A 25,687-nucleotide genomic window follows, 5' to 3' on the forward strand; every position below is an offset into this window, starting at 1 on the left:
CCCTGCAACTATTCTTCCCCCAAAGTGAGCCACATAGGATGAGTATTGCTCTCTGTTTGCAATGGGGATTGTAAAGCCCCCAGCTTCTCTTTATTATCACCTTAGAAAAGAACTTGGAATATGATCTTTGATCTTGTGAAGGCCTCTGAAATGATAGCAGGACCGTGCGACTCTAAAAACATTCCCCTGAAAGTGTCTGACAGTTGTGATGGAAAATGTCACGCTGACCCTGCAGGTGGTTGAGGTGTTTTAGAGCTAAGTACATATTGGACAGACTAAGGTTAGTCCCCCCCCCCCCCCCCCCCCGGCGTACTAGTCTTTGTGACATTTGTTGCCACCTTAATACTGCAATGCACCGACTCTCGCAAGGACACATCCATCCATCAATCCCATCATCATACACTCCTCCCCTTTCCTCGTCCACTCTACTTTTCACTTCTTATTACCTGAGTGATGGATAGAGTGGAGAGGCACAGCAGGTTCAATCCCCACAAGTCAATTCTGCTGACGCATCTTCCTTTTTGACTGTCTGGCCTCTCTCCTCCACACCTCTGCTGGGACTAAAGAATCAGATGTAGGCCACATCCCAATAGCCCTCCCCCCACCTCTCCCACGGGTAACCATTGACTTGTGAGGTGATAAAAGGTGACATGGTATAAACCCCTTTACCAGTCTCATCACTAGCTTGTCAGAAACACTTGTTTTTAGGTCAAATGACTCCAACCCAATGTCAACAAAAAGCTGATGTGTTTTTCCTAACAATTGTTTTTCCACATGCCTTAGTTTAATGCTGGACCTGGACTTTGGTGGCTAGTTTTACAGAGCACAGTGCAGAGGAATTGGGGATAAGCAGGTGGAAGAGGCTTCCACAAAAACTTGTGTCTTGTGCTGCCGGCTTTTAAGAGGGGTGGTACACAGCGAATCAAGTGTCACGTTGCTTAATATTTTGTAACGCTGCATCTAGGGCCAGATGTAGACCGTGCAGTCCTGGGTTCAAACTACAAGATGCCAAAAAGACATATTACTGTGTGAAATTAAACTGTGTGCATTACATGGTTTATGTTTTGTCTTTTAGCACATACTGTGCTTCAGGTTTGTTGTCATTTTTATGGCTCTGATTAGATGTTTGTGACAGCTACAAGCTAAGAAAGGAACATCCAGTGCATTCTGGGTGTAACATGGTCCTCTTCTATGGTTATATAGCACAAATTTCAACATTTCTTCTCACCTATGTGCTCAGGATCTTGTATGCAGTTTAAATGTGTATTTAATAGGGAATAGCTGACACAGGGGGCATCTTTTGTTAAAGAGGTTAAAATAAGTGAAACGGACTGCTCTCCAGGTCTGGCAGCTTCTTTAAGAAATTAAAAAGTCACTTTAAGGGGAGGATAATAAGGAAAGGGTAAAATTAGTTTCTGCTCTAGTTCAAATCTGTCAAGTGGAAGGGCACTGAAGTGAAACATCTCCACATTATTGATCCCTGTGTAATGTTCTCCTGAAACAATATATATTCGTCTGCTCATTCAACAGCACCCTGACTGCACTCAAGTGTTTATCTTGCCATCAAAAACACCACTAGTTTATGTGAAAGCATGTAATTTGGGTGACAGATCATGTCTACTGGCATCAAGAATAAAACACGCTGGGATAGATGTTACTTCAGAGAGAGGTGTTCTGACATGAGTAATGAGGAAGTCTGGGATAAGCCTGTGCTTGGCCCTGTGGTTACAGCAAACCTAATGAATTCGAGCAACAACCAACACATTCCCTGACAGTGGCCAAGATCCTCCTCGCACAGTGACTGTTCTTGGCCACTGCAGATGTCATGTCGTCTGCGGGCAGTGGGTGGCAGTAGATCCCCACCTCTCAGCATCAGATTAGAGCAGTGAGTCATGCTGCCAGCCTGTTTGTCTTTTCTGCCTGCTCGCTCGACCCTCATGGCAGTTACTTTCCAAAGAGTTTTTTGCTCTATTTTTCTATCTGTTCGCCATCTTTTTCCTCCGTCTCTGTTCCTGTGATATTTGCTGTGAGATTACACTCTGTCTCGCTCCATCTTTCTGTTCCTCTATCTCGGTGCGTGTGTGTGTGTGTTGATCCATCCTCCTTCGCCTGTCTTCTCTCGCCTCCTCCGGGCTGATAATTAGCCAGTAAATGCTGAGCCATTTTTATTCTGCTCCTGCCACATTCTCTCTCTTGCACTTTATTTACTTGGGCAGGCCACAAAATGACCTTGTTACAGTGTGAATTTGTGTAGGCTGGTGTGCGCGTCTCGGTGTGCATGCATGCTCCCCTTCACACTTACTCATTACACCTCTTCCCCTTCTCCGTCTCTCTCCCTCCTGCTCCCTATGTCTCTGCATCTCTCCCACTCGGCTCAGTGATTAGTGTATGATGTATTTTGGCTGCAGTTGTGGGCAGCCTATTTAGCATGTGGGCTGGTCTAATTTCTGTTCTCTGGTGGCAAATGCAATGGTAGTCGGGTTTGTTTTCATAGAATATTGAATCTCCCAATGAGCCAAACACACCTGGATTCATGTTGTCATTACACGCTCAAAAGAAGTTCTCATGATTTTTTTTTTCTGTTTTTGTTTTGTTTTATATACCACACCTTCAACACCCACATTGCCACAGCTCAGATGTGCATCTCTCGCTTAGAGGACTTGACTTATGTGCAGCCTACTACAGTTTGAGTGATGATGAGGCCATTTAATGCACACGTGGGTGGCAACATGTGTAGGGCGATTGATTTCTCAGTCTCTCACAAGTGGCCTACTTAAAGACTCCGGGTTTGGATGCCTTCTCCATCTCAATCACATTATACCCCCAATCTGTCTTCTTACTTGGGAGGCCATGGGTACATATATAGATTGGGGTGGGTTACAAATATATGTTCCCCTCTCCATTTATAATAACATTTCTTGAAGATTTATACTTTGTGGACTAGGTCAGTAGTTTCCAGATTCCCATAGAGCTTTCTCTTTATTGGGAACACATTCTGTAGTCCTGTGCTAAACTTACCCCTCTTGTGAACAAGGCTGTTGAACGGCATTGTGCAGTCTGTGTCCAAAACACTGAGATTTGTTCCTCTGCCTGGCTTCATGTGCACACTAGTTTCATCAAGGCCTACTCTTACTGCACCAATATCCTCTCTTGTGTATTTCTGAGCTCACTCTTAATGGTACCTTCTCAACAAAGTTGCAGCTCATGAGCTTTAAGATTGAGTTTTCCTGATTACCTGTCTGGGATGACGCTACAAAATGCTTGCTGTTTTTTTTAGCAGTGGATTTGGGGCAGGAGCTAGCAACACGTTGTGAGAGACACACCGTGCTCTTGTTCCACTGGATGTATTTTTTTTTTTCCAGGAACAGGTTTACTTTGTTAGACATTTTATAAGACACCTGGTCTATTTTACACCAGATCTTGAAAAACTCATCTGTTTCTACATAGCTGAGGTGGTAGGAAGGAAATGACAGCTTACATCATGACCAGCTGATGATGTTTGATTGACTATCTGCTGTCCTCATTCCACGCCAGTGTGGCAATGTTGCACCAATGAGTGGGTTGTTGACTACTAAAAATGAATTGAATTTCTTCAGTTTATTTCTCAACCTTTGAATATGCACACACGTCTTAACTGTGTCCGTTTCTCCCTTTTTGAAAGAACATTTAAATGCCGAACCCGCAGCACACTTTCAAAGGTCTCTAAAACAAAATGCTGCCAGGCAGTACTTGGGCAGGAAGCTTTGTAATGCTCTGCCAGTCTATCTTTAACAGAATGTTTGTGTTTTAAAGCTTTTTTTTCTTGCACTCTGTCAGTCTTCTTCATCCCTCCCCTCCCTCCTTGCTGCCAATCCCCCAGATAGCGAAACGTCCTCGCCCTGTCCTCCAAACCTCGCTGGCCTGCTGGGATGCCTCGGCTTGCTTTACTTACTCAAGTCACTCAAGGATCACTCTTTCTTACCTCGCTCACGGTGCCGTGTGCTCGTGACAGCACACGATCTGCACTGTCACTCTCTTTCTACCTTTGAATAGATCTCTTCCTCTCCATTTATCCTGCTGCTCCTTCACTCACCATCAGTCTTTCTGCTTGCTCACTCCACAGAATGCACTGCTGGTGTTTTTGCTCCAACACTCCTTTACCCTATCCAAAGTTTTTGGAACCATAAATAAAAAATATTTTTTAATTCACTTGATATTGCCGTTTTAACCACCCTTCTTGTCTGTGCTCATGTCCTTATAGGTGATGCAGGTAGTCAATGCTGATGCACTGGTTGTCAAGCTCAACTCCGGAGAATACAAGACCATCCACCTGTCCAGCATTCGGCCCCCAAGGAATGAAGGAGAGGTACAAACAAACCTGTGTCTGTCTGCTTATTTATGAGTGTGTGGCTACTTGACTGAATGTACATGTTTGTAGAATACTTTATAGTGTTGAATACTCATACACAGTTTATTAGGAGCATCTCGGAAATATGATAAATCTCCAGCTGGTAGCAACTTCCTTCTTTTGACAGTCATGCCCCCCTCCTTTTTCCTTGCACATCTAAATCAGGTTTCATTCTGGCCACTTGGTGGCGCCCCTGCAGTTGGGGCACATGAAGACACAGTGAAACACTTGCACACACCCAGTAGTTGCAGCACTGCAGAGAAGAGTGAGGCAGATCGATTTTTTTTCCCCCCTCACCGCACTCCCCCTCTTTCCTCAGAATCAGTTCAAGACTGCGAAAACACACACACACACACACACATACATATACACACACACACAGGGACACCAGGAAAACGTATATTTGTTGACATAATAGACAGTGTTGTCTGCAGTGATACCTTGGCACAGACGGTGGATGCCACAGTCTCCCTAACACTTATTGCAGTGAGTTTATTAGTTGAAATGAAGCATCACTTTCCAGTCATACATTTGCATCTGAATGCAGTGTATTTGTTTTTGTGAGAAAAACAAATGATTAGGTTTGATTTCTCTGTTGCTGTTGGTATCTGAGCCCTCTGAGGTGTTTCCCACTTCCCTAACGTTTAAGTATGTTTGACAATAACTCTTCTAGCTGAGAGCTTCTAGCTGTTCCTGATCCTTTTTAAAGTAAGCATCACCTCTTGCATTTGGAGTGGAGGTCTGGTGAGGCGACAGTTGTAAAACTTGTTTTTTTTCTTTTTTGTTTTTATTGACTTCTCATTTCTTTCCGTTTCATACTCTTTCATATTATATTTCATATTTCCTCAGTGTTGTCCTGTTTGTCCATCCCCTCTCCCTCCTCTGTCCTCACCCCCTTCTCCCCTGGTTAATGCCTCTCATCATTAAGACTGTACTTAGGATCTTTCCCCACCTCCCGCTTTTTGTCTGTTCTCTCCTCTCTTGTCTCTACAGCCACTCACTACCACCCACTCCCTGTGGGTGTGCACACTGTGGTCCGATTTTTGACCTGCACTGTTGCCCTTCTTGTGTTTATTCTCTTCAGCTCTTTGTGGTTGTTACAAGCTTGTGGGCAAAAGCATCTCCCTCATTTTGTCTCATTTGTCTTGTTCTTTCCATTACACAGCTTTGCAGCCTTCTCTCACTTCTCTTGCCATCCTCTTCTTCTTGGTGCGTCTCTTTATTCTTTCACTCCGTCTTCCCCTGCACCAGATGCTTCGACAGTATGTGTTTTGTGCTTCATTACACTGTCGTATGTTACAGGGAGCCAGGGAGAGTGAGCCCAGATGTGGATGTTGGAGTGTTTTGTGTTGATGTTACGCTGGCATGAGTGTTGTATTGCTATTATTGCCCTTTATGCATATTTAATCTTGTGTTAGTACATTTCGGATTTTGTGCAAATACCCATACTATTCAGCGGGTTTGAAATTCATACTTGGAGGGAAAGAATAATACATTTACAGTCTTCATCATATCTAGAATATGTAAAAACAGAAAATAGCTTTTGTGATGGTCCATCATGTTTTACACAGAAACACTGGCTAAAATGAATATGACTAACAACATTCTGAAAATAAAAAATAAATAAATGGACCACTAAATACAACTGAAAGTGTTTTTGCTGATCTCAAGACCTTCTGTTGTTGTGCAGAGTAGTGAAGAAAAGCTGGTTTGTACAGGGTAAATATCTGTAGCATTTGAAGCTTTCTTTAGTCCAGTTATGATTCCAGTTTATTAATTTTAGTAATATAGTTTGAGGTTTCTATTTCTAGCTGTGACTGTAATGCTCCTGTAGAAGTGCAGCAGGATGTTATTGCAGTAAACAGTGAGCCTACTGTGACTAAAACTTCCACAGTAGTGGAAAATGCCCAAAAACTGCTTGGGGCTCAGATGCTTTAGGTAAATATAAATATAAACGGATATGTCATAGGGTTCTTTTTATGTTTTATGTGATTATATTAATATGTCAGAGTTGGGCCTTGTGTCTTCTGTGCCTTTTGAGGCTGTGTTGCATCTGAACTGTTTTTTTGTTTTTAATAAGGATTGTTCACGATTCTGCCTCTGCTGCTGGTGTTGTTTGTTAGCTAGTTATTTCTGTCTGCAAGCTAAAGAGTTGCCTGCCTGCCTGTCTATAATGCTGTTGGCTCAGCTTTGAGTGTTGTCGCTATGGCAGCAATGCGGAGTTGTGATAGGTTTACAGAGACTGTGATGAACCCTTTGACTGTAAGGTAGAATATGGGCACAGAAGCTTTGAAATTTTGCTTTATCTTTTTTTTATATTCATGCAAAAGATTTTATGTCTGGTCTCATTTGCCAGCAGTGCCCTTGTCTGACCACTAAATTTGGTAAGTAAGCTGTTATCTTAGATGATCTCAGTTTCATTCCCTGTCCACACACCTTCACGGATGCAGATGTAGTTATTGGAGGCTGTTCTTGACATTGTAATCTTACTTTCATTACTGTTTCTTGAATGTTTTTCAAAGGTAATAAAATTGTAGTGTAGCACACTCCACTGTCAATGCTTAAGATTGTTTGTGTACTACAGAAGAATGCTTCTTAGAGTTAGGTCAACTCAGGAGAAGGAGAGGCCAGAGGTCACAGCAGGTACCTCTGTCATAAACTCTGCACCCACTTGACATGGTGTTAGCTAACGTCACGAGTGAACTGACTATTTGCTTACAGTGCAGCAGACAGACAAAAAGACATGGTCATGGTTTGAAGCACACAGAGACATGCTTGGTTAAGCTGCATTAGCCTATGTCAGGAAACATCTTGGAAATTGGCGTCAGTGTGTGCACAAACAGATTATGCAGGCATGTGTTATGCGTGTGCATATAGAGACTCTCGCCTATCTGTTATCCTCTAAGGAAACAAACTCAGAAATGTACCAATTTTATTTATATATATATATATATATATATATATATATATATACACACTGTACATATACAAGTGTGTGTGTGTTGCATTCTCTAGAGGTCTGTAGGGATTTTCTTGTGCCAGTTGTCATTATTATCTCTGTCTGTCTGGATGTGTACATGCACAGTGTGACCGTGTACCCTGCGAGCAAAGGCCAGTTGTGTTTGTGTGTGGGTGTGTCAGGATGTGTGTGAGTGTGTGTACTGTTGAGGAGTATGGAGGCCAGATGCGATGTACCAGTGCACTGATGAACTGTGACAGTTCCTGCCAAGCCCCTCTCCTCCTCCTTCCATCTCCTCTGGTTCGTTTTTAGTCTCCTAACGCCACAGCTCTCTCCCCTCCCAGACCCACGACTATACTAATTGTGCTCAGACTGATAGATTAGTGGACCAATGGTGTCTGCCTGGTGAAAAACATAGGACACATATTTTACTTCTATCTCTATCCTCCCCATTGTTACTGCTGCCTTCAGATATGAGTTATTTTAAGCTTGGGAGTTGAAGCTTTTCTGTTCTTTCTGTTCACCCCCAATCACCATTTTCTCTCATGTGCAGCAGGGCACACCAGTGTAAACATAAGTGGTAAAAGATGCCACTGACTGACTCATTGTTAACACCCACTCATTTACACTCATTGTGTTTGGATGTTTTTGTGTGTGTATCTGCATTGACATTGAGTCTGAAATGTTTGTGTGCATGTCTCTCTGTGCATTGTAATGTATTGGCATGGTTGTTTGGTTTAAGTAGGGTTAAGTGCAGTGCCAATGGAGCACACAGAGTTGTGAACTTGCTGTTCTTATATAAGGCAATACAATGACTATGGTTTTTACCACTGCTACTACATACAGCCCTGCCTACTCATCTAACCTCTCTACAGTATACCTCTGCCTGTGTTGACTTTGTAGATGATTTAATCGCTCAATACATTTCTCACCATCCTGTCTGCTGCTGCCTCTCATAAACCATCTTTACTTTTCTTCCCCCTCCTTTCTTCTGTCTACTGTTTATTTTTGCTTTGACATTATTTTTTACCGGAACATTGCGCATTGAGGAATACTTCCAGAAATATGACAGGTTTGTCTGGTATCTATGTCTTCCTGAAGTCTTTAGAAGTCAATACCTGTTGATGTTACTGGAAGTCTACTCCCAAACACAGATCTGCCACAATATTAAAACTACTGACACGTAAGGAGAGCAATTGATTATCTTGCTAGAGTAGCACCTGTCAAAAAGTGGAATATATTATGCAGCAAGTGTAGTCAGTTTTTGAATTTAGAGTATAAGAAGCAGGTCTTGAAGGGTGTTCCTGGAGGAAGATCTGACATTAATGATGCACTGGGATTGCTAACTGGATTGCCAAATATCATTCTGTCTAAAATTATAATACTGGTGTTATAGTGATTGGGTAAAATTCAGCGCTAAGTATCTAGTACCTATTTGTCCAAAAAATAGGGCAATAAGTAAATCACCTACTGGGCCATAGATGTGCTGATGTGACCAAAACTTACAGAAGAAGTACTGTGGCGAATTTGGTAGCTTGTAGAGACCAGTCAGACCACCTCTGCTATCTCCTGCCTAAAACACTGGTTATTGGCGGTTAAACATCTTAAGTGGACAACAGCACAATGATAGCATACAAACCTTTGGTTCCTGGCATATTTCTAGATTATCAATGACCACATGCGTAAACACCTCAGTGCCTCTGTGGTTTTTAACTGGTGGCTACATGTAGTACATTAGCATTGTTTTGTTGACATGATAATGAATTCTATTGCACATCTACAAGGCTACATCAGGGTCTTAAAAGAGTGATAGAATATGGAAATATAAAATGTGCTGTAGCATTTTTTTCAGTACAGTGAAAAACAATAGATGTGAAATCATCCAAATCCTGTCAAACAAAACATTGACATACAAAGTATAAATAATAACATTAGGGATCAAAACGGGGGCTAAAATAGATAAATAAAGAAGCATAGTGAAATACTATTTAAAAGAAAGATTGGCTGCTGTTGTTTTGGGATTTTCAGAAAAATACATATTTAGTTTGCAATGTCAAAATTGGAATGTTAGTTTTAAATATTAGATGCTGATTGTTTCAAAAAGAAGCAAGCAGCAGACCCATTTGCTGTGTTTTTGCTTTAGAGTCTGTTTTTGGCTTCCTCCCTCCCTCCTCACTTCTGTCCCCGTCCTCCCAGTCTTCTGTCTAGCCATGTGTGTGCCCAGAGCATCCCTCTGGCTTCAGAACACATGCTTTGACCTCAAGTTTGGGAGCATGATGACAAAGGGAGGAGAGGGTCGCCCACCTCGTGATTCACTTGTGCCGCCATTGGCTGGGGCGAGGCAGATCAGTTGCCAGCATCCTCCTTCCTCAATTACTGAATGAATATTTTTGGCCCCATTTTATATTTTTTTGGCTGCTGCTGTTAAAAAAATAAAAATAAAACAAGGACATTGGTTCCTCTTGTTTGTGTGTAAGTGCAGGAGACGACAAAGTGACTCCTGCTTTTAAAATATTCAAAATTATCCAGCAAAGGATGTCCAAAACTGTTCTGAACTTTCATTACTTAAATGTGTAAACCAATATTGAGATTTATTTTAGCATGCAGCACTGCAGTTATAACACTGCATTGCTATATCTGTCTGTCTGCAGGGCAGGTTTGACCGTCTGTCTGGTTTCACAAATTAAAAACACAGCACTGCACATATTGAGCCACAGTGCAGCTAGTGCTTCAGCTCCCATTTTGCATAAAACATCCTATTAATGACAGGACAATCAACCTGTCACTGCTGTTCCAGTATGTTTACCTGTCTGCAAGCAGCTAATCGTGTATTGAGTGGCTGTTTTATTCACAGGTAATATCATTTAGAAATGAAGCTTTATTCTTTTTGTAGTCAGTTTTACATAGCTGATCTAAATGCATTTCACTGAATAGTGGTAGCTTTGTGTGTTGTTACTCATGATACTTAACATGAGCGACACATGATTCATATTCAACATGGTACCAGAAACTTTACCTGGAATACAATACTGATAACCAAACCTGATATAATCTCATTTTGGTTCTCCACACTTTCAACAACTGACATAAAATAAATAACTTATTTGTATCCTGCTTAATCACGTTGGCTGGATTTTTGCTTGGTATGTTCAAACTGGCAATACAAATGAATACTCTTGCTTCTTGAAGTGTATTCCCTCTCTGCGCCTGTTCTGCAGCTCTCTCGGACACATGGCCCAGGCAGAACTTTTTCTCTCAGTGGTGTGCGAGAACAATTCTGTGATTGGTTGGAATTTAGTGGGCGTGGTGAATGTGGTGAAGCACAAGGGCTTCTTCAGGTGCACAGAACACATAGACAGAAGGAGGAAGTAGAACGGCGATGGACAGTTTAGATGAGCAGCTGGCAAACAGCTCCTAAATGGAGAAACACTGTGCACAGAGGAGAGTGTCTGTCCAAAAGGTGGCGATAAAAATTAACCCCAGTATTGATCACGGCGTTACAGTGGCTCGACGCGCACATTAAACACCGGGAGACGGGATGTATTATTACAGACAGTCATCCACACGTTCACAGAATTAAATTCACACAGACCAGAGGTCTGCTCTACAGTCAGCTACACTAATCTTCTATCTATTGTCATGCTATACGCCCTCTACCCTGAGCATTATCAGGTCGTTAGGCCAGGTAACCACGACGTGCACAATTTGTAATACAATTACATTGTCAGCCTTTTGTGTGTGACGTGCGCTGCGTGGGGGGGCCGTATGCACACACACTTCTTGTGGAGTATGGTACCTCCGTGCCGAAACAAACTCTTTTTATTTAAGTCTTACCACCCTGGGAGCAAGGAGCGAGTTCTCTGTTCTCGTGGAGTATGGAACAAGCTTTATGGTGCCAGACATTCACTTGTAAATGTTGACTGTTTGTCTGAGTTTTCCTAGTGCACTGCTTAACCAAAAAAATAATGTCCACAATGTCGTGTGCGGTCCACGTGCTAAGCAGCATAGTTTTTCCAAAAAGATAGGTTACTCATAAAATGACACACACTCGTCTCAGTGAGCTAAATGTAAAACTAAGGCCTAATACTGTACTTCCCGCCCTAATAACGCAGCCAAACATCAGTACCGATGACATGCTCCTGAGTCATGATTTCACCCTTGACGTTACAGAGGCGGCAAATGCTTCCAGCAGTAGCTTCCACACGTTTGCCAGCCCCAGACCCTGCAGCCCCATAACACTGTACAATCCAGCTATCGCCATGCCTCTGCAATAGTCAAAGGCAATTCCTGAGCTTCAGTGGGTAATTTGGAACGAAGGGAATTTACCCCAAATAGAACAAAACTCCCCCTGAGGATAGTGAGAGCAAACTGTTGTTATTGGGTTACGGATGAGACATAGCAGTGACTCTCTCATCTTTTCTTTAACCTTCCTGCTATCGCGTAATAACAGTTTATGGATACACACAGAATTTGGCTGCTTGCAGTATTTTAATAATGATGCTGATGCCGATGCCGTCAGTTTTAATTGACTGAAGTTGAAATTGGCTCTACAGTCAGACAAATATACTTGTCAAATTCATCGGTGTGAAACAGACCTGTTTTATTTGATTGACAAGGAGGCACAAATAGTTTCACATTGTTTGAATTGTTGTTAAGTGTCAATTAATATTTTTGACCTGCACAGCAGGTTGTGTGGAACCTGTTAGTCTTGAACACAAAGCAGACGAGTTGGCATTAAAGCTCTTTGTGCCACCTCTTTTTGTGTTTAACATAATCTTTTTCACCTCATTGTGTACATTATAGTGACAATAGTACTGTCAGTCCTCCCCCTATATAATAGGCTGACATAGCTTCAGTCGCCATTCAAACACCTCTTCTCGCTTCTCACAGAAGCCTGATGACAACTGTGTTACTGGGTGCCTAGCTAAACTGTCCATTGATTCGAGCGCAAACTCGGTCACCGGGCGCTTGGTCCCACATGACACGGTTGCTTCACAGCTGAAGAATAGTAGAAATACTATTCCACGCTATCATTGGTGAAAGTAGAAATACTCTCGTCTCAAGTAGCAATACTTGTCACAGCCAAAGTAGCGATACTTCTGCTAACAGCGGTTGCATTAGCATCATCTGTAGGTAGCAATACCACTATACAGCTCACGCTAATAATACCCACAGCAGGTAGCGATACCTCACCACACGCTAGCCAGGAAAATAGCCACATTTCCCTGAAAACAGTAGCTGCACAAGCTAACGCTAGTGCCCTTGAACCCTATGCTAGTCATGGCCACGGCTAACAACCCCGCAGAAGACGGGAAAAGCCCAAAGCTTTGTCCCTGCGGCAATAAAGTGTCTAGCTGGGACACTCACCCCCTGTGTGCAGCATGTCTGGGCTTACCTCATGCGCAGGCAGCTGTATCCTCCACAGACGATTGTATCCATTGTGCTCCTCCGCCAACGGCTAGCTCAACAGGCTTGTTTGTCCGGAGGGGACCCACTGCTGTCGGAGACAGCCTCGCCGCAAGGCGAGGTGGATATGTCAGGTAGAGCGGCTGAAACGCTGCCGCCCGGGCTGAGTTGGGCAGACGCAGTTCCCCAGACTGCAGACTCCTGTTTCCCGTCAGAGGAGGGATGGGAGAACCTCAGCCATGTCGGGCCGAGACGAGACGCTGACGACGAGGAGGGAGTGTTGGCCGACTCCAAGCTCCTGTTATCAGACGGTGACGAAGAGGAAGCAAACTTCATCATCACCGGCTGGGCTGCAAAAAAGCATGTTGATAAAGCATGTTGACACCTTCTCAGTGCATCACCTTCATAGGCCTGACTTTGGACTCTCTCCAAGGCAGAGCTTTCCTGTCTCAGGACAGGGTGGTGGCAATAAAAGTAAGTCTTGCACTGTTTCACAGGGGCAACACAGTCACACTCAGGTAGTGTCAAAGGCTGTTAGGCCTGATGGCCTCATCTGTGGTGGTGATACCCCTGGGACGCCTGTCCATGAGAGCTACCATTACGCAGGGACCTGCTATCCCAAGCACAAGGGTAAATATTTCACCCTCACCCAGAGAGGCTGGCTCTGTGGGCCTGGCCCATGAGTGGTTTAACCTGAACTCAACAGGACTCCCGAACCGTGTCATTGAGACTATTCAATGTGCTAGGGCCTCATCAACTAGGACGTTGTATGGGCTTAAGTGGCAAGTGTTTGAGAGCTGGTGCTCGGAGTCCCAGGCCATTCCTTTTCAGTGTTCTTTGGGGGTGATTTTATCCTTTCTGCAGGACCTCATTGAGAAGGGAAAATCTTTCTCAACCATCAAGGTGTACCTGGCGGCAATCTCTGCTTGCCATGTTGGTTTTGATGGTAAATCTGTGGGTCGACACCCTCTGGTGTGTCAGTTCATGAAAGGTGCACGACGTAAATTACCTGTATCTAGGTCTCTTACGCCATCATGGGACCTGCCCACGGTGCTGGATGCTCTTTCTGATCCACCTTTTGAACCACTGGATCAGGTGGACTTGAAGGTGCTATCTCTTAAGGCAGCACTGTTCCTGGCCTTGGCCTTGGCTTAGCGCGTCAGTGAGGTTCATGCCCTGTCTGTGCATGAAGCTTGTACCCATTTTTCACCAGGGTACAAGAGGGTCAGTATGCAGCCTAACCCAGCGTTTATCCCAAAGGTGGTTGGGTCTCTCTCCCCAATAGAGCTGGTTGCTTTTTATCCACCGCCTTACTCCTCTGAGGAATGTCGGCATATGCATATGCTGTGTCCGGTCCATGCACTAAGAACCTATTTGGACAGGACACAGGGTGTTAGGCAGAGTGACCAGTTGTTTGTGTCCTGGGCTAAGCCATGTGTGGGCAAGCCAGTCTCAAAACAGCGCCTTTCCTTCTGGATTGTGGAGGCTATTACTCTGGCTTACACGACCAAAGGTCTTCAGCCTCCTGCTGGTCTGAGTGCGCACTTCACTAGGGGCCTGGCTGCTTCCTGGGCTCTCTTTAGGGGGGTTTCAGCCCAGGAAATTTGTGCAGCTGCAAGTTGGGATTTGCCCCACACTTTTGCTAGGTTTTACAAGTTGGACGTTACGGTTCCAACTCTGGGACATTCAGTTCTTGGTGTAGGGCCTTCACGGGGTACAACCCACTCTTCGTGAGGCCCCGTGGAACAGTTGTAATTTTTACAGGCATGTCTGGCAATCCAGGAGTCAGTATTTCTCCCATAGTGAGACACGAAACGAATGCTATGAAAGAAAACTGGAGGTTATGGAGTGTGTGTCTCACCAGACCACCCTCCTTGCTATGGAAGCGAGGAAGAGGTGAGCTTGTTTGAATGGCGACTGAAGCTATGTCAGCCTGTTATCCCGGCCCCTCCCGACATAGACGTCACTGATACCAGCCCCAAGGGCTGGTGTAGTGTAATTAAAGCTTCTGTCGGGATCACGCAGGGGGCGTTCTCCCATAGTGAGACACTCACTCATGCTAATCAGAGAATCATGGTTATAGCCATAACCTCCAGTTTGGTTAAAGTGATTGTCACTGTGTTCTGTCCTGCTGCCTGTTTTTTTTTTTTAGTTTTAACATTTCCTCTGATTGTCTCATCTTCTTGTTTTCTGACACCTTCACCTCGTAGACTCCCACCCAGTCTAGTTCCTTTCCCCACAGACCCTCTAAAAGATGCAGGAGTAGTACCTTTTGTACTCTCTGTCTCTTTTTCCACTCCTTGTGCCTAATTGGCATAGAGTGCTGACATTTACACTCTTTGCCCTCAGTGACATGGTTGCCTTTCCACTGTGAAACCGCTTATTAGTTAGAAATGATTCTTCTTTTTTTATTCCCTTTCCTCCTAGGTTTTCTTTACTTTTCCTATTGAAGTTTCACCAGTGTTTGCTACCAGGATCCTAATGGAGTGCTACCATGAACCGGGTTTATGTAAAGGTTGCAAATGCAATGTGTTTGGTATCTGGAAGTCCCATTTAAACTGGACACAATAAAATCCACTAAAGGCCATATTGAAGGACTTGTTACACTGGACAAAAGCTGCTAAGTACCCTTAACATTAACAAAAAAAGTTATTTCCACCCCTTTAACACTGGACAAACATTTAATGGCATTTCTGATATCCAGTGATCCAATCCATATCTACCAACTAATTTCACCATAGTGAGAGGGTTTATTTTGACTTGAATGTTACGAATTTGTGCTTTAATCTGAGCAGAATCCATCTTCCCCAGAAGTAGCTCAGGCACAAAATGGAAGAGGCTGGCTGGCAGTTTTCCTAAAAGGCCCCATCATCCCACTGCAGTTGAATTGCGAGGGATGAAATACCCTGACAATAAGCCCCAACTGACACAAAATGGAGGACATCGGTTCTTGGCTGAGCGGAGAAGTATTTCCACGGGGCATGTGTGAGATTAGCTCTGAGGTTCGATACTGTGCTGACTCCACTAGTGAAAGTGGAGAGGAATGAAGCAACGGAATAAGAAATAAAGATAGGAGGCTATTTAACTGAAAGGTTATTGCAATGCTGCCAAGGTTAAAGGAAGTCTAATCACAGAGCCAATACGACATCCCTCTGTGCTGTCATGGTGACAACACATAGTGATAAATTCCAGCAAAATGTGTCCCCCCACAAGATTTGTTTTAAAGACCTTAATGGAGCCGTAACTACATGCGCATGCTAGCACATCCTTTGCCCCATGTGTCTTCTCTACGCATCCATCTGCCCAGCTGTGCACCACACCTGGCAGCTCTGAACAACTGGAGAGTCATTAAAAATGAATGAAAACCGTTGAAGAGAAGGGGAAATGAGGAATTAATCTAAGCCTGTGTGTGTTCATTTGGAAGTGTGTTACTTCTGTTTGTGTGACAGATAATAATGGCGTTCATGGATGAGTGTGGGAGGGGCATGGGTGACGAGCATGCTGGTATTGTCATTCATAGCTTCGTTCCTCTTGTTAGCGCCTGTCATTTATTTTCCCACCGCATTATTGTTGTTTGCTGTGTTATAATATATATATATATATATATATATATATATTTATATTTTTTACCCTGCCCCTACTAAACGACACCTGTTGCTCTGCTTCTGTGTGTTTGTCTATTCACTCTGGGAGCAACAGAAAACCTCAGCCTTCTTTTGAAAAAGCTAATAGGTTCTATTTGTGGCCTGCTCCTGTCAGCGAGTCGGTGAGCGTGTTGAGGGAAGTTTTTGTGTGCAGCTGCGAGTATGTGTAGCTTTGTCTGCATATACACCGTATGTACACATGGCCCGCCATTGTGCATCTCTCAGTCTATCTCTCTAACGCAAAGCATCTTTTGCTTTGGCTGTTTGTATTTGCATGTCCTTGGTAACTGTAGTTTTTTTTTTGTATGTTGCATGTTAGTATTGATACAGAGGAAGGTGTGTGAAATGATGTCATTCACACTAAAATAATTCAGCAACTTTTGAGTCATGGGATTGAAATGGGGAGAACAAAGAATCTGACCGTATAAGAATCTGTGTTGATGTGTGAATGCTGGATGTGGGCGTTTGTTTAAATGTGTGTTTTTCCGAGCTTAAAAATGAGCAATGTGAATAACTTACCCCTTTCCCCCCCTTCTCCTTCCCAACCTTCCTCCATCATCCCTCCATGTCTTTTCAGGAGAAGAACAAGGACAAAGACAAACGTTTCCGTCCACTCTATGACATCGCCTACATGTTTGAGGCCCGCGAATTCCTGAGGAAGAAGCTCATTGGTAAAAAGGTAAGACTTTGAAATCTCCTAATCACTTGTTTTGATGTGCATGTGAATCAATGTGATTACCTCTAAATCAGCTTTAATGAATTAAACAATGGCTCTAAATGGGAGTTCCCCCAGTGGCTGTACAAATGCTGTGACACCTTTTTTTGCCCCTCAGCAATAGCCTAACGCGTTTCTGAGGTAGATTCCTATTTCCCTCTGTCTCAGTGTGAATACAGAGTGGTCACAGTAGATGCCCCCAGGGCTTGGTGTTGGCCCGGGCGCACCCTTTAAACAAGCAATGTTGATTTCCCCCCTCTTGTGTCTATTGATCTACCGGATCTGCACACCTTGGGGGCCGCTATGATTTACACGAATCTGACCCAGTGGAGCTCTGCACTGAGCTAAAGAGCTATTCAGATGCACACCAGGGCCGAAATGTTTAACTTTGATTCATCAGTTTAACACAAATGATAGTTGTATAAACGTGGAGAAACAAACTTCTGTCCTGTTTGGAATGCAGCAAACTCTACCATACATAACAAAATTTTTAGCACGTACAATAGATGGATTTTTATTTATTTATTTTTTCCAGGCAGGGTCCCTTCAGTAAATCAGTAAAATAACGCCTACATTGTTGTCATTGACTGTACAGTGGCAATTTTGCCACCTCCAACAGCAGTAATGGCATGGAGAGAAGGCGGCTGCTGCATCATGCACACCTAGAGCTGCTGTCCACTAACTGAAGGGGGACCATGATGAAAACACAGCAAAAATTTACATGGAAATTTAGACTTAAAATTATATTGATGCCTGACTTTCAACATATTTATGTACTATCACACTGACAAAACAGAATTGCAACTCAGAAATTCAGCGTTTAGCAGCTAACTCCCAAGATTTTGGAACTCAGACTTTATCACATTGATTTTCTGTCTGTACTTCTGCTGCAATGATAATGTACCAAACTTTCAGGGCTCCAAACCTCTGTCCTCTCAACGATAGATTGAGCTTACATTCTCACACACTTTCATAACTGTACAAGTGAGTTTTCAAAAACAACAACAAAAAACAGTACAGCCTGATAAACACAAAAACATGCACCCACTCAAAGCAAAAAGCTTAGAGAGTTCCTTTTGGCATTCAGTTCAGGAGTGAGATTCATATCCCTGTCCCAGCCTCTCACCAAAGTCATTTTAATCATCCTCATTAATGTTTTTTTAATGACAGAAAATAAGCCGTAAGCTGGCTTTTGATGAGTGAAGCGAGAATAATCATTCTGCTATTTATTTGTAGTATTTGTTTGGAAGTAATCCAAGTAGTGAGTGTGCATGTAACAGGAGTTTGGGGCTTACAGCCATGTAAAGGTGTAAAAAGATATGCAAGTAGTGTGATGATAAAAATGTGTGTCAGCCTCATATCAAGCTACATAAGCATTGTCAAGGGTTGCATGCAGACATTAGACATGTTGTTGCATGGTGTATGGACATGCCTACAGATGAGTACACACTGTATACATCTACTCTGAAACATCTCACCACTGTACTATGGCTATTAGCTGTTTACTCATGCAAGCACTGATGGCACACAACTCGGAACACATACATTAACAGCAGCTGAATTAACTTATTACATAATAATCAAGTGAGGTTCAGCATTTGCGTCATCTAAAAACCTTGCTCTAATTCTCCTCAACACACATGTGCATCCACAATGTCTGACATTACTCATATCCGTCTGTGTCGTCTTTGTTTCCGGTTTGATATCACTGTATTTCTTGCTTAGACTCTAGGGTGTCAACTCAGCTTAAGTGTTCCTGTGCCTTTCTAAGCCCAAGGCAAATTGCTGTTTGTAGTGTTTATCGGAGAGGAAAGTATGCATGATTGTGTATGCGTCAAAAAGAGTTAGTGTCTTAAGTGTGTTGACTATGCGTGTTTTAACCAGGATGAGTCAGTGGCCCTGTTTTTTTTATTTATTTATTTATTTATTTTTAAAGAATGAGTATTAAAATCCTGATTGGTCCACTGTGTGCAGGTGGAAGCACACATCTTGGGAGATTTGATCACTCAAGCTACAAAATGCAGGTGGTGTCATCTGGGACCTCTTGTTTATCCGCACATGCAGAGCTGCGTGCATGCAAATGTAACCTTGACCAGTTAATGTGTGTTGTTTTAATATGTGCAAGAGCACAACAAACCTCTGAAGCACAGTCCATACCCAAGGCAAATTACCATTTATGCCCTTTAGTTCCATCGTTATCCAGTGACTTTTTTTTTTCTTGGTACTTGGTGTTTCTGTAAAGCTGGCCCTTCTGTGTCATTAAAGAGATCGCTTTGTTTCTTTGATGTGAGATTGTAAGAGGTGCTTTTCCTCTTAAGTTAACACACCAGTCACACAATGAGACAATAGGACTGTTGTGCATGTCAATGGAGTCTGATAAGATACAGTGACTAAACAGCTATAGTTTCCTGCCATTAAAAATTACTGTATTAATCTCTGTAGTCAAATTACATATTGTCTGACAACAAGGTGAAATAACAATAATAAACACCCTTTTTATTGACATATGTATATATCAAGATAGGCCTTGTTTTTTGTTGGTGTGTTACATTTTGTTCCACCGCAGTTTCCATGTAACTATTAGTTGAATAACGGGTGATGTTAGGTAAATTGGGCCCTTTTAACTAAACCATAAACTTTTAGAAGGCCCGTCTTACTTTCAAGTGATTTTAGTATTGAGTTTTACAGATATCACTACTGTAAAGTAGGCTGAAAATAATCAAACAGCCAGCCAGTAGTCAGCTGCTTCTGTCTGTGTAATCCAGCTGACTCTTTGATGTAATTCTGTGAATAATGATCCAAACATCTGAAACGTTTTCGCAGTGTCGTAGTAAAATATGCCACTATATTCATCTGCGTTTGATTACTGTTGAAGTCAGATGTCCCAATTCTGTGCTTATTCGGCCTTTGAAGTGGGTTATGTTTAAGTGGAGAACTTATGTGCTTCCTCACTTCTCATGCTCTGAAATCAATAACAGAAGAGCCCTGCTATGTTGAATCCCTCCTATTTTCTTTATTGTTGCCAAGACACATTTTTAAGAATAATTACACAGCCTTAGAAAACAGCTTTTTTTTTTTTTTTAATTAAAAAAAGAGTACAAGCATTATCATTTAGCTGCCTTGGCAACAAGAAAGATCTAGTTTGGATGAAAATGATCACATGCTCACATGTTTATTTGTGAGCATGATGCCTAACCCTCTAGGCTTTAATGTTTATCTATGCTACCTTGGCCTACTTGTTAATGCAGGTATATGCACAAGTCACAGATGCATGTTGCAAGGAGAGGAGTTTTTTCGACCCACTTACTGTCATCCTGTCTCAGAACAATAACCGAGACAGATTTGGAGCAGGAAGCTTTAGTAGAAGACCAGTTTTCCCAGAAATGTGTTTGCTTGAGAGAGCTTGGCTTTTCTTGCTTTCTCTTTGTTTTGTCACAAACCCAGACAGAGAAGTTGACCTGGTAGATTTAAATTAAAACACACTTGGTCAGGTCTTCCCTGAAAGAAGTAATGGAGAAGAAGGACCTGAGTCCCTTACAGACTTATTGTAAGATCACAAAAGGTGTATTTCTGCATCATCTGGCTCAAACTGGACTTAACCAAAGCTAAACGTCCCCTTTGAGTCACAAGGTTGAGTTATCACATTGACCCACAGGTATTCCCCTTGACAGTGTTTTCTTTCAAAGCGCAAGAACTGCCTCTGAGTGCAATGCATTACATGAATTGGGAAACAAGCAGATTTTCCTCTGACTAAACCTTCTAGGACGTGACTAAGCATTAACTACCAGTCTCAGCATGCTAAAGCTCAAAGCCCTAATGCCACCGCTTCGGTTTAGGAGAATAAAGCTATATTAAATGCTTTTTTTCTATTAAACCCCCCATTTCTCATCTCTATAAGCAGAGCATGGTGCTTTTGATCTTTTATAAAGCATATCTAATATCCATATTCAAAAGACTTCCTTCCTTTTCTCTTTTTTTAGGGCCTGGCAGAGTCTATATTTGATAGCTCTCTGAGGCAGAAAGAAATTGGTGCAATACCTGGGCTTCACAGCTCCACTAACTATATGTCTGGGATCAGTTTCATGAATATATAACAAGCTGTTTGAGGCAGAAGAACTTGATTATCCCTTTGGGTCTTTAAAATAATACTATATAATAATGTTTTTTCACATTTAGAGGACACGTGTCACCACCTTTTATTCCCCATCCTACCTTTTATATCTAAAAACCTCCTGAGCTATCCCTTTACAGTGGGCTAAAAATGCACCGAGGCATATTTCTTTCTCTTCATTCCTGTCTGTCACTATGCCTGTCTGTCTGTCTGTCTCTGTCATTCTCATATATATATATATATATATATATATATATATATATATATATATATATATATATATATATATATATATATATATATATATATATATATATATATATATATACACACACACACACCAGCCCCCATTGAAATGGCAGCGCTTGCATGGTGACATAATCCCAAAAAGCTTGATTTGGCTAACTTTATAAGTAGTGCTTCTTGTGCGCCTGGGTCTCAGCCTCAGCAGAAAAAAAGTCGAATGGAAATGTTGCATTAAGCCACTTATCAGGGTTGAGCACATTCGGATAATCCTGCGTGCTCAAAGTGGCTCCTGTTATGCAGCTGCTTGTGTAGCACTGTTAGTGACAGAGTTTTCTCCCCTCTCATTGGTGTGTGCATGCAAGTGTGCCTATATGGACTCCTTGTGTGCAGTGTATTTGATGTGGTGTGTGTTTGAGAGTGAAAGTTGATTTGGGAAAGCTTTGAGGTGTGTGTGTGTGTGTTCAAGCAGATGCAAAGCGGGTAGACCTGAGCATCATCAGGTCTCATAGTTGAAAATCCAGATGGGGCTCCCTCTTTTTCCTCCTTTTTCTTTGGTGCGTTGTGCCTTCCCAGCCTCAGGTTTTTTCCTCACTTCATTAAATGATAGCCAGCTGTGATTATTGCCTGCTAAAACACATCAGTAACTTAAGCACCTCTTGTACACGCAGTTGCTTAGTCACCTGCGCTCTCTGTTCTCTTACTGATTTTCGTACCTTAAATTTTTTTTTCTTGCACTCATTTTCTTAACCTTCATTCCTCATTCTTTCTTTGCCTGTTCAAGGCATAAAACTATCCAGAGAAGATTTATGTTCAAGCACAGCTTTATTTGGTAACAACAGTCAGGTGAGGCTGCTACAACAAGTGTGAGCTTTTCTGCGTCCATATTTTGTTTCCTTTTGGTTTCTGGCTCTATATTGCATCTTTTATCTTTTTCTGCAACAGCTGGTCAGAGGTCATATACATTTTAATAAGAATTGTAAGCCTAGCCTCAATCTGTTCATGGTGGGATTCTTGCTCCTGCTGTGTGAAAGGTACAGAGACAAAATGGAGAGCAGTGTTGTGCTGCCTTTGAGCCGCCAGTGAATGTAGTTACAAAGCTGAATCGCCTTACCTTTTTGTACCTTTCCTTTGTATGTTTGCCTTCTTTGCTCTGCTAACATTTTTATTGCTTCTTCTGGGCAGAAAGGCAGAGTTTAACCAACCAGCAATGCCTAGAACTGCAATGGGAAATGTCCAGCAAAGGAAACATGCACAGTGGTGCAAGCTGCCCCAAACTGCCTTGTAATTCCTGTTATTTGTCCCACTACTCTCATTCTTTCTGACTGGTCCTATATTCATTCCATGATGCGGTTGTTTTTCCAACCTGATGATTCTGGGGTTCTAAAAATTTGCAAACTGCTGTGTATGTAAAACAAATCATACCAAAACATGCTAAAACACCATTGGACAGGACACATAGAGGCTGCTATGCTTTATGCTTCAAACACTTGCGTTACAAATACATGCATGTTGCCTCAGCAGAACAAACTCCGCCTGCTGTCCTTATCACTCTGCCACTTTCTAATCCATCCACTGCCCCCCCCCCCCCCCCGTTTCACTCTGCTCTGGAAGGGGGTGGGGGGTTCTTATAGATGGCTTTGCCTTATCAGGAGATCTGTTAGATGGCCCGTGGAGAATAGGCCCAGCACGCCTCTAATCTAACATTGCTTGGTCAAAGTTTATAATCTGTCATCACTTTACTTAATGGGGTTTACATCGCAACATCTGATCTAGTGTTCCTCAATTGTCTTTCATCTTGCTCTTTCTAGCTAACTCGACTTCTGTCCGTTTTACATTCATGTTTGTCTCATATCCTTCAGTTACCCATACCTGGACATCGCCATTAAACACAAAAGTATCCAACAACAGTGCTGCTTTTTGCCTTCATTTAAATGGCTTTTCAACCCGGCCAAATAAACCTTACAACTGAAATTGCAGATGGCGCTTACTGCTGAACAATACACTACGACATTCCACTCTCCTGTGCCAGAAGCTCTTCTCTCCCCTTGCTCACGTCACCATATCCTCATCCTGTCCATGTAATGACAGGCCAACGCTGTTCTTTGTCCCTGTAATAGGCCTGTCTGTATTGTCTCTGTCTATGCTATGACGCTGTGATGCCAAGCCCGATTCCCACATTTTTCTTCCCCCATCCTCTCATCACACTTGTCTGACATGGTTGACACGTAGCTCTTAAACTGCCGAGCGCGTGCACCGGTATGGCTGCATCCCTGCTGTTAGCGTTGTCTGCCTGTGTCTGGCCCACAAAGCAGGCATTCCCTGTCACATGCCGGTGGATATATGCACGCGCGCACAGCTGAGTGACAAAATTGTATCTTCAGGGTGGGTGGATTGGAGTCTATCCCTAGGGAGCTGTGGTTAGAACACACAGTGTAGGGTCATTTGGGTTCTGTCACTGTTCCCTCTGTGTGTGTGTGTGTGTGTGTATGTGTGTTTTGTCCCAAACACTGACTGTGTGTTAATACTTCTCCTCTGGGGAGATCTACAGTGCTGCCTGATGTGATTCACACTGACTGGGGGTGACCTTGAGAACTGGGACAAACGAAGGGACCCATACACACCCACACATCAGAATATTCCCTACCCTTTACTAATTATCAGTACTGCTGCCGCCCCTACTTTCTCTCATTTATTCCTGTTGCTTTTCTTTAACCTCTGGCTTATGTTTCCCTATAGGTCAATGTGACAGTGGACTACATCAGAGCAGCTACTGGACCAGGAGAAGGCACACCTGCCTTCCCAGAGCGCACCTGTGCTACAGTCACAATTGGTGGCATGTAAGTAATGGCCCACTGTGTTCCCACTTCTTCACCTTATGCTGTATTAAGGACCTTCTTTTCCAATTGCTGCCACCATGTCCTTGTGACAGATGTTGCGAATGACTGCATGAAAGATTCAGACAATGCCTACTTGGAATTTTCAATCACCCAAAACAGAGGCACAACAAAAGTTATTGATTTCCAACAGCTGCACAACTCTTGGGGCCACAAACTTATCATCACCCTGAGCAGCACTTATTGACAGATCATACAGCATGTAATTCATCAGTGTAGAAGGCTTCACAAACATATTTCATTTGATTACTCTATCTCCCTAAGCAACACCCTAAAAAGTTCATCTGATGCAAGATTACACCGACACTTTTTTTAATGCCTAAAACTTGTAATCTCACTGTGAATCTAAAAGAAACTGGAAAGTACTTTTTTGTATTTATAATTTATAAAAAGGGTCACATCAGTGCAAGCAATTATTTTCTGTCTACAAACACTGCTTTAAAGGACTTGGATTTAGCTTTTTGAAACATGTCTTTTGCACAGTAGCACAGACATGAACATTATTAAACTACTCAGAAGTTCAGATTTAATCAAAACCAGAATAAAGGAGCTTTAATGCCACATGAGATGAAATGAAGCATTAGAAGTCTGTTCTCATTTGGGAAAAAAATAACAGTTGAAATTTGTACTTTTGGTCTTCTCTGTGTTACACAAGACACAAAGTACTGTCACATGAGCACATGGAGATGTAAATGCAGACCCCCTTTTTTCATCAAATCAACTGTCTCCGTTGTGCTTGCCTGCATAGAGGTTAGGAACTTGTCTTGTCAACAGCCTATTAGACCATGGCATGTTTCACAGATAACAGTTGGCATGGCCCCACTGTGACTAAGGTTGGGAGCGAAGGTGGTCAGTGCATCAGATGTTTTTGACCTTGTATGACCTTGTCCTTTGGTGTGTGGTATTACTCATAATTTCCCTGCTTGTGGTAGAAGACTGGCTCATTAGAATTGTTTGGAGGAAATGAGCTCTGATATGTGTCGGAAATGAGACGTGTTCTTTATTTTATGTCCTGCTTCATAAGACATTTGAGGTGTTCTAAACATCTTGGAGAACTGGTTTTTATGTTTGAGCTGCTTCCATGTTTTCATGGAATCCCAGACTGACTTGATGATGAGGTCTGTGTGATGGCCTTACCATCTGTTAAATACATCCTCTTCTGGTCAACTTTGTTTTGTATTTTTTTTCTGCTTAAAACATATACATATAAAAAGATAAAGCATCTCTGGTGGCGTTGGTTACCCTGGAAATCTAGACAGGAGGCGTTGGTGTCCAGGGTGTATTAAAAGGGACTAATGAAGCATAGTCTTTTCACAAACCTCATT

The 25,687-nt window shown here is 42.6% G+C and overlaps 1 protein-coding gene across 1 annotated transcript in view; it reads left to right on the plus strand.

Annotated features, from left to right (window-relative positions):
* The window catches only part of snd1 (staphylococcal nuclease and tudor domain containing 1), a 161,903-nt gene that overhangs the window by 13,363 nt on the left and 122,853 nt on the right, over window positions 1-25,687 (plus strand). The window contains exons 10-12 of the mRNA XM_028422360.1: window positions 4,241-4,345; window positions 16,974-17,075; window positions 24,205-24,305. Coding sequence (XP_028278161.1) covers window positions 4,241-4,345; window positions 16,974-17,075; window positions 24,205-24,305 — 308 coding nt within the window. The remainder of the gene's footprint in view (window positions 1-4,240; window positions 4,346-16,973; window positions 17,076-24,204; window positions 24,306-25,687) is intronic.

The sequence above is a fragment of the Parambassis ranga genome, chromosome 2 (genome assembly GCF_900634625.1).
Source record: "Parambassis ranga chromosome 2, fParRan2.1, whole genome shotgun sequence".
In the NCBI taxonomy this organism is placed as follows: Eukaryota; Metazoa; Chordata; class Actinopteri; family Ambassidae; genus Parambassis; species Parambassis ranga.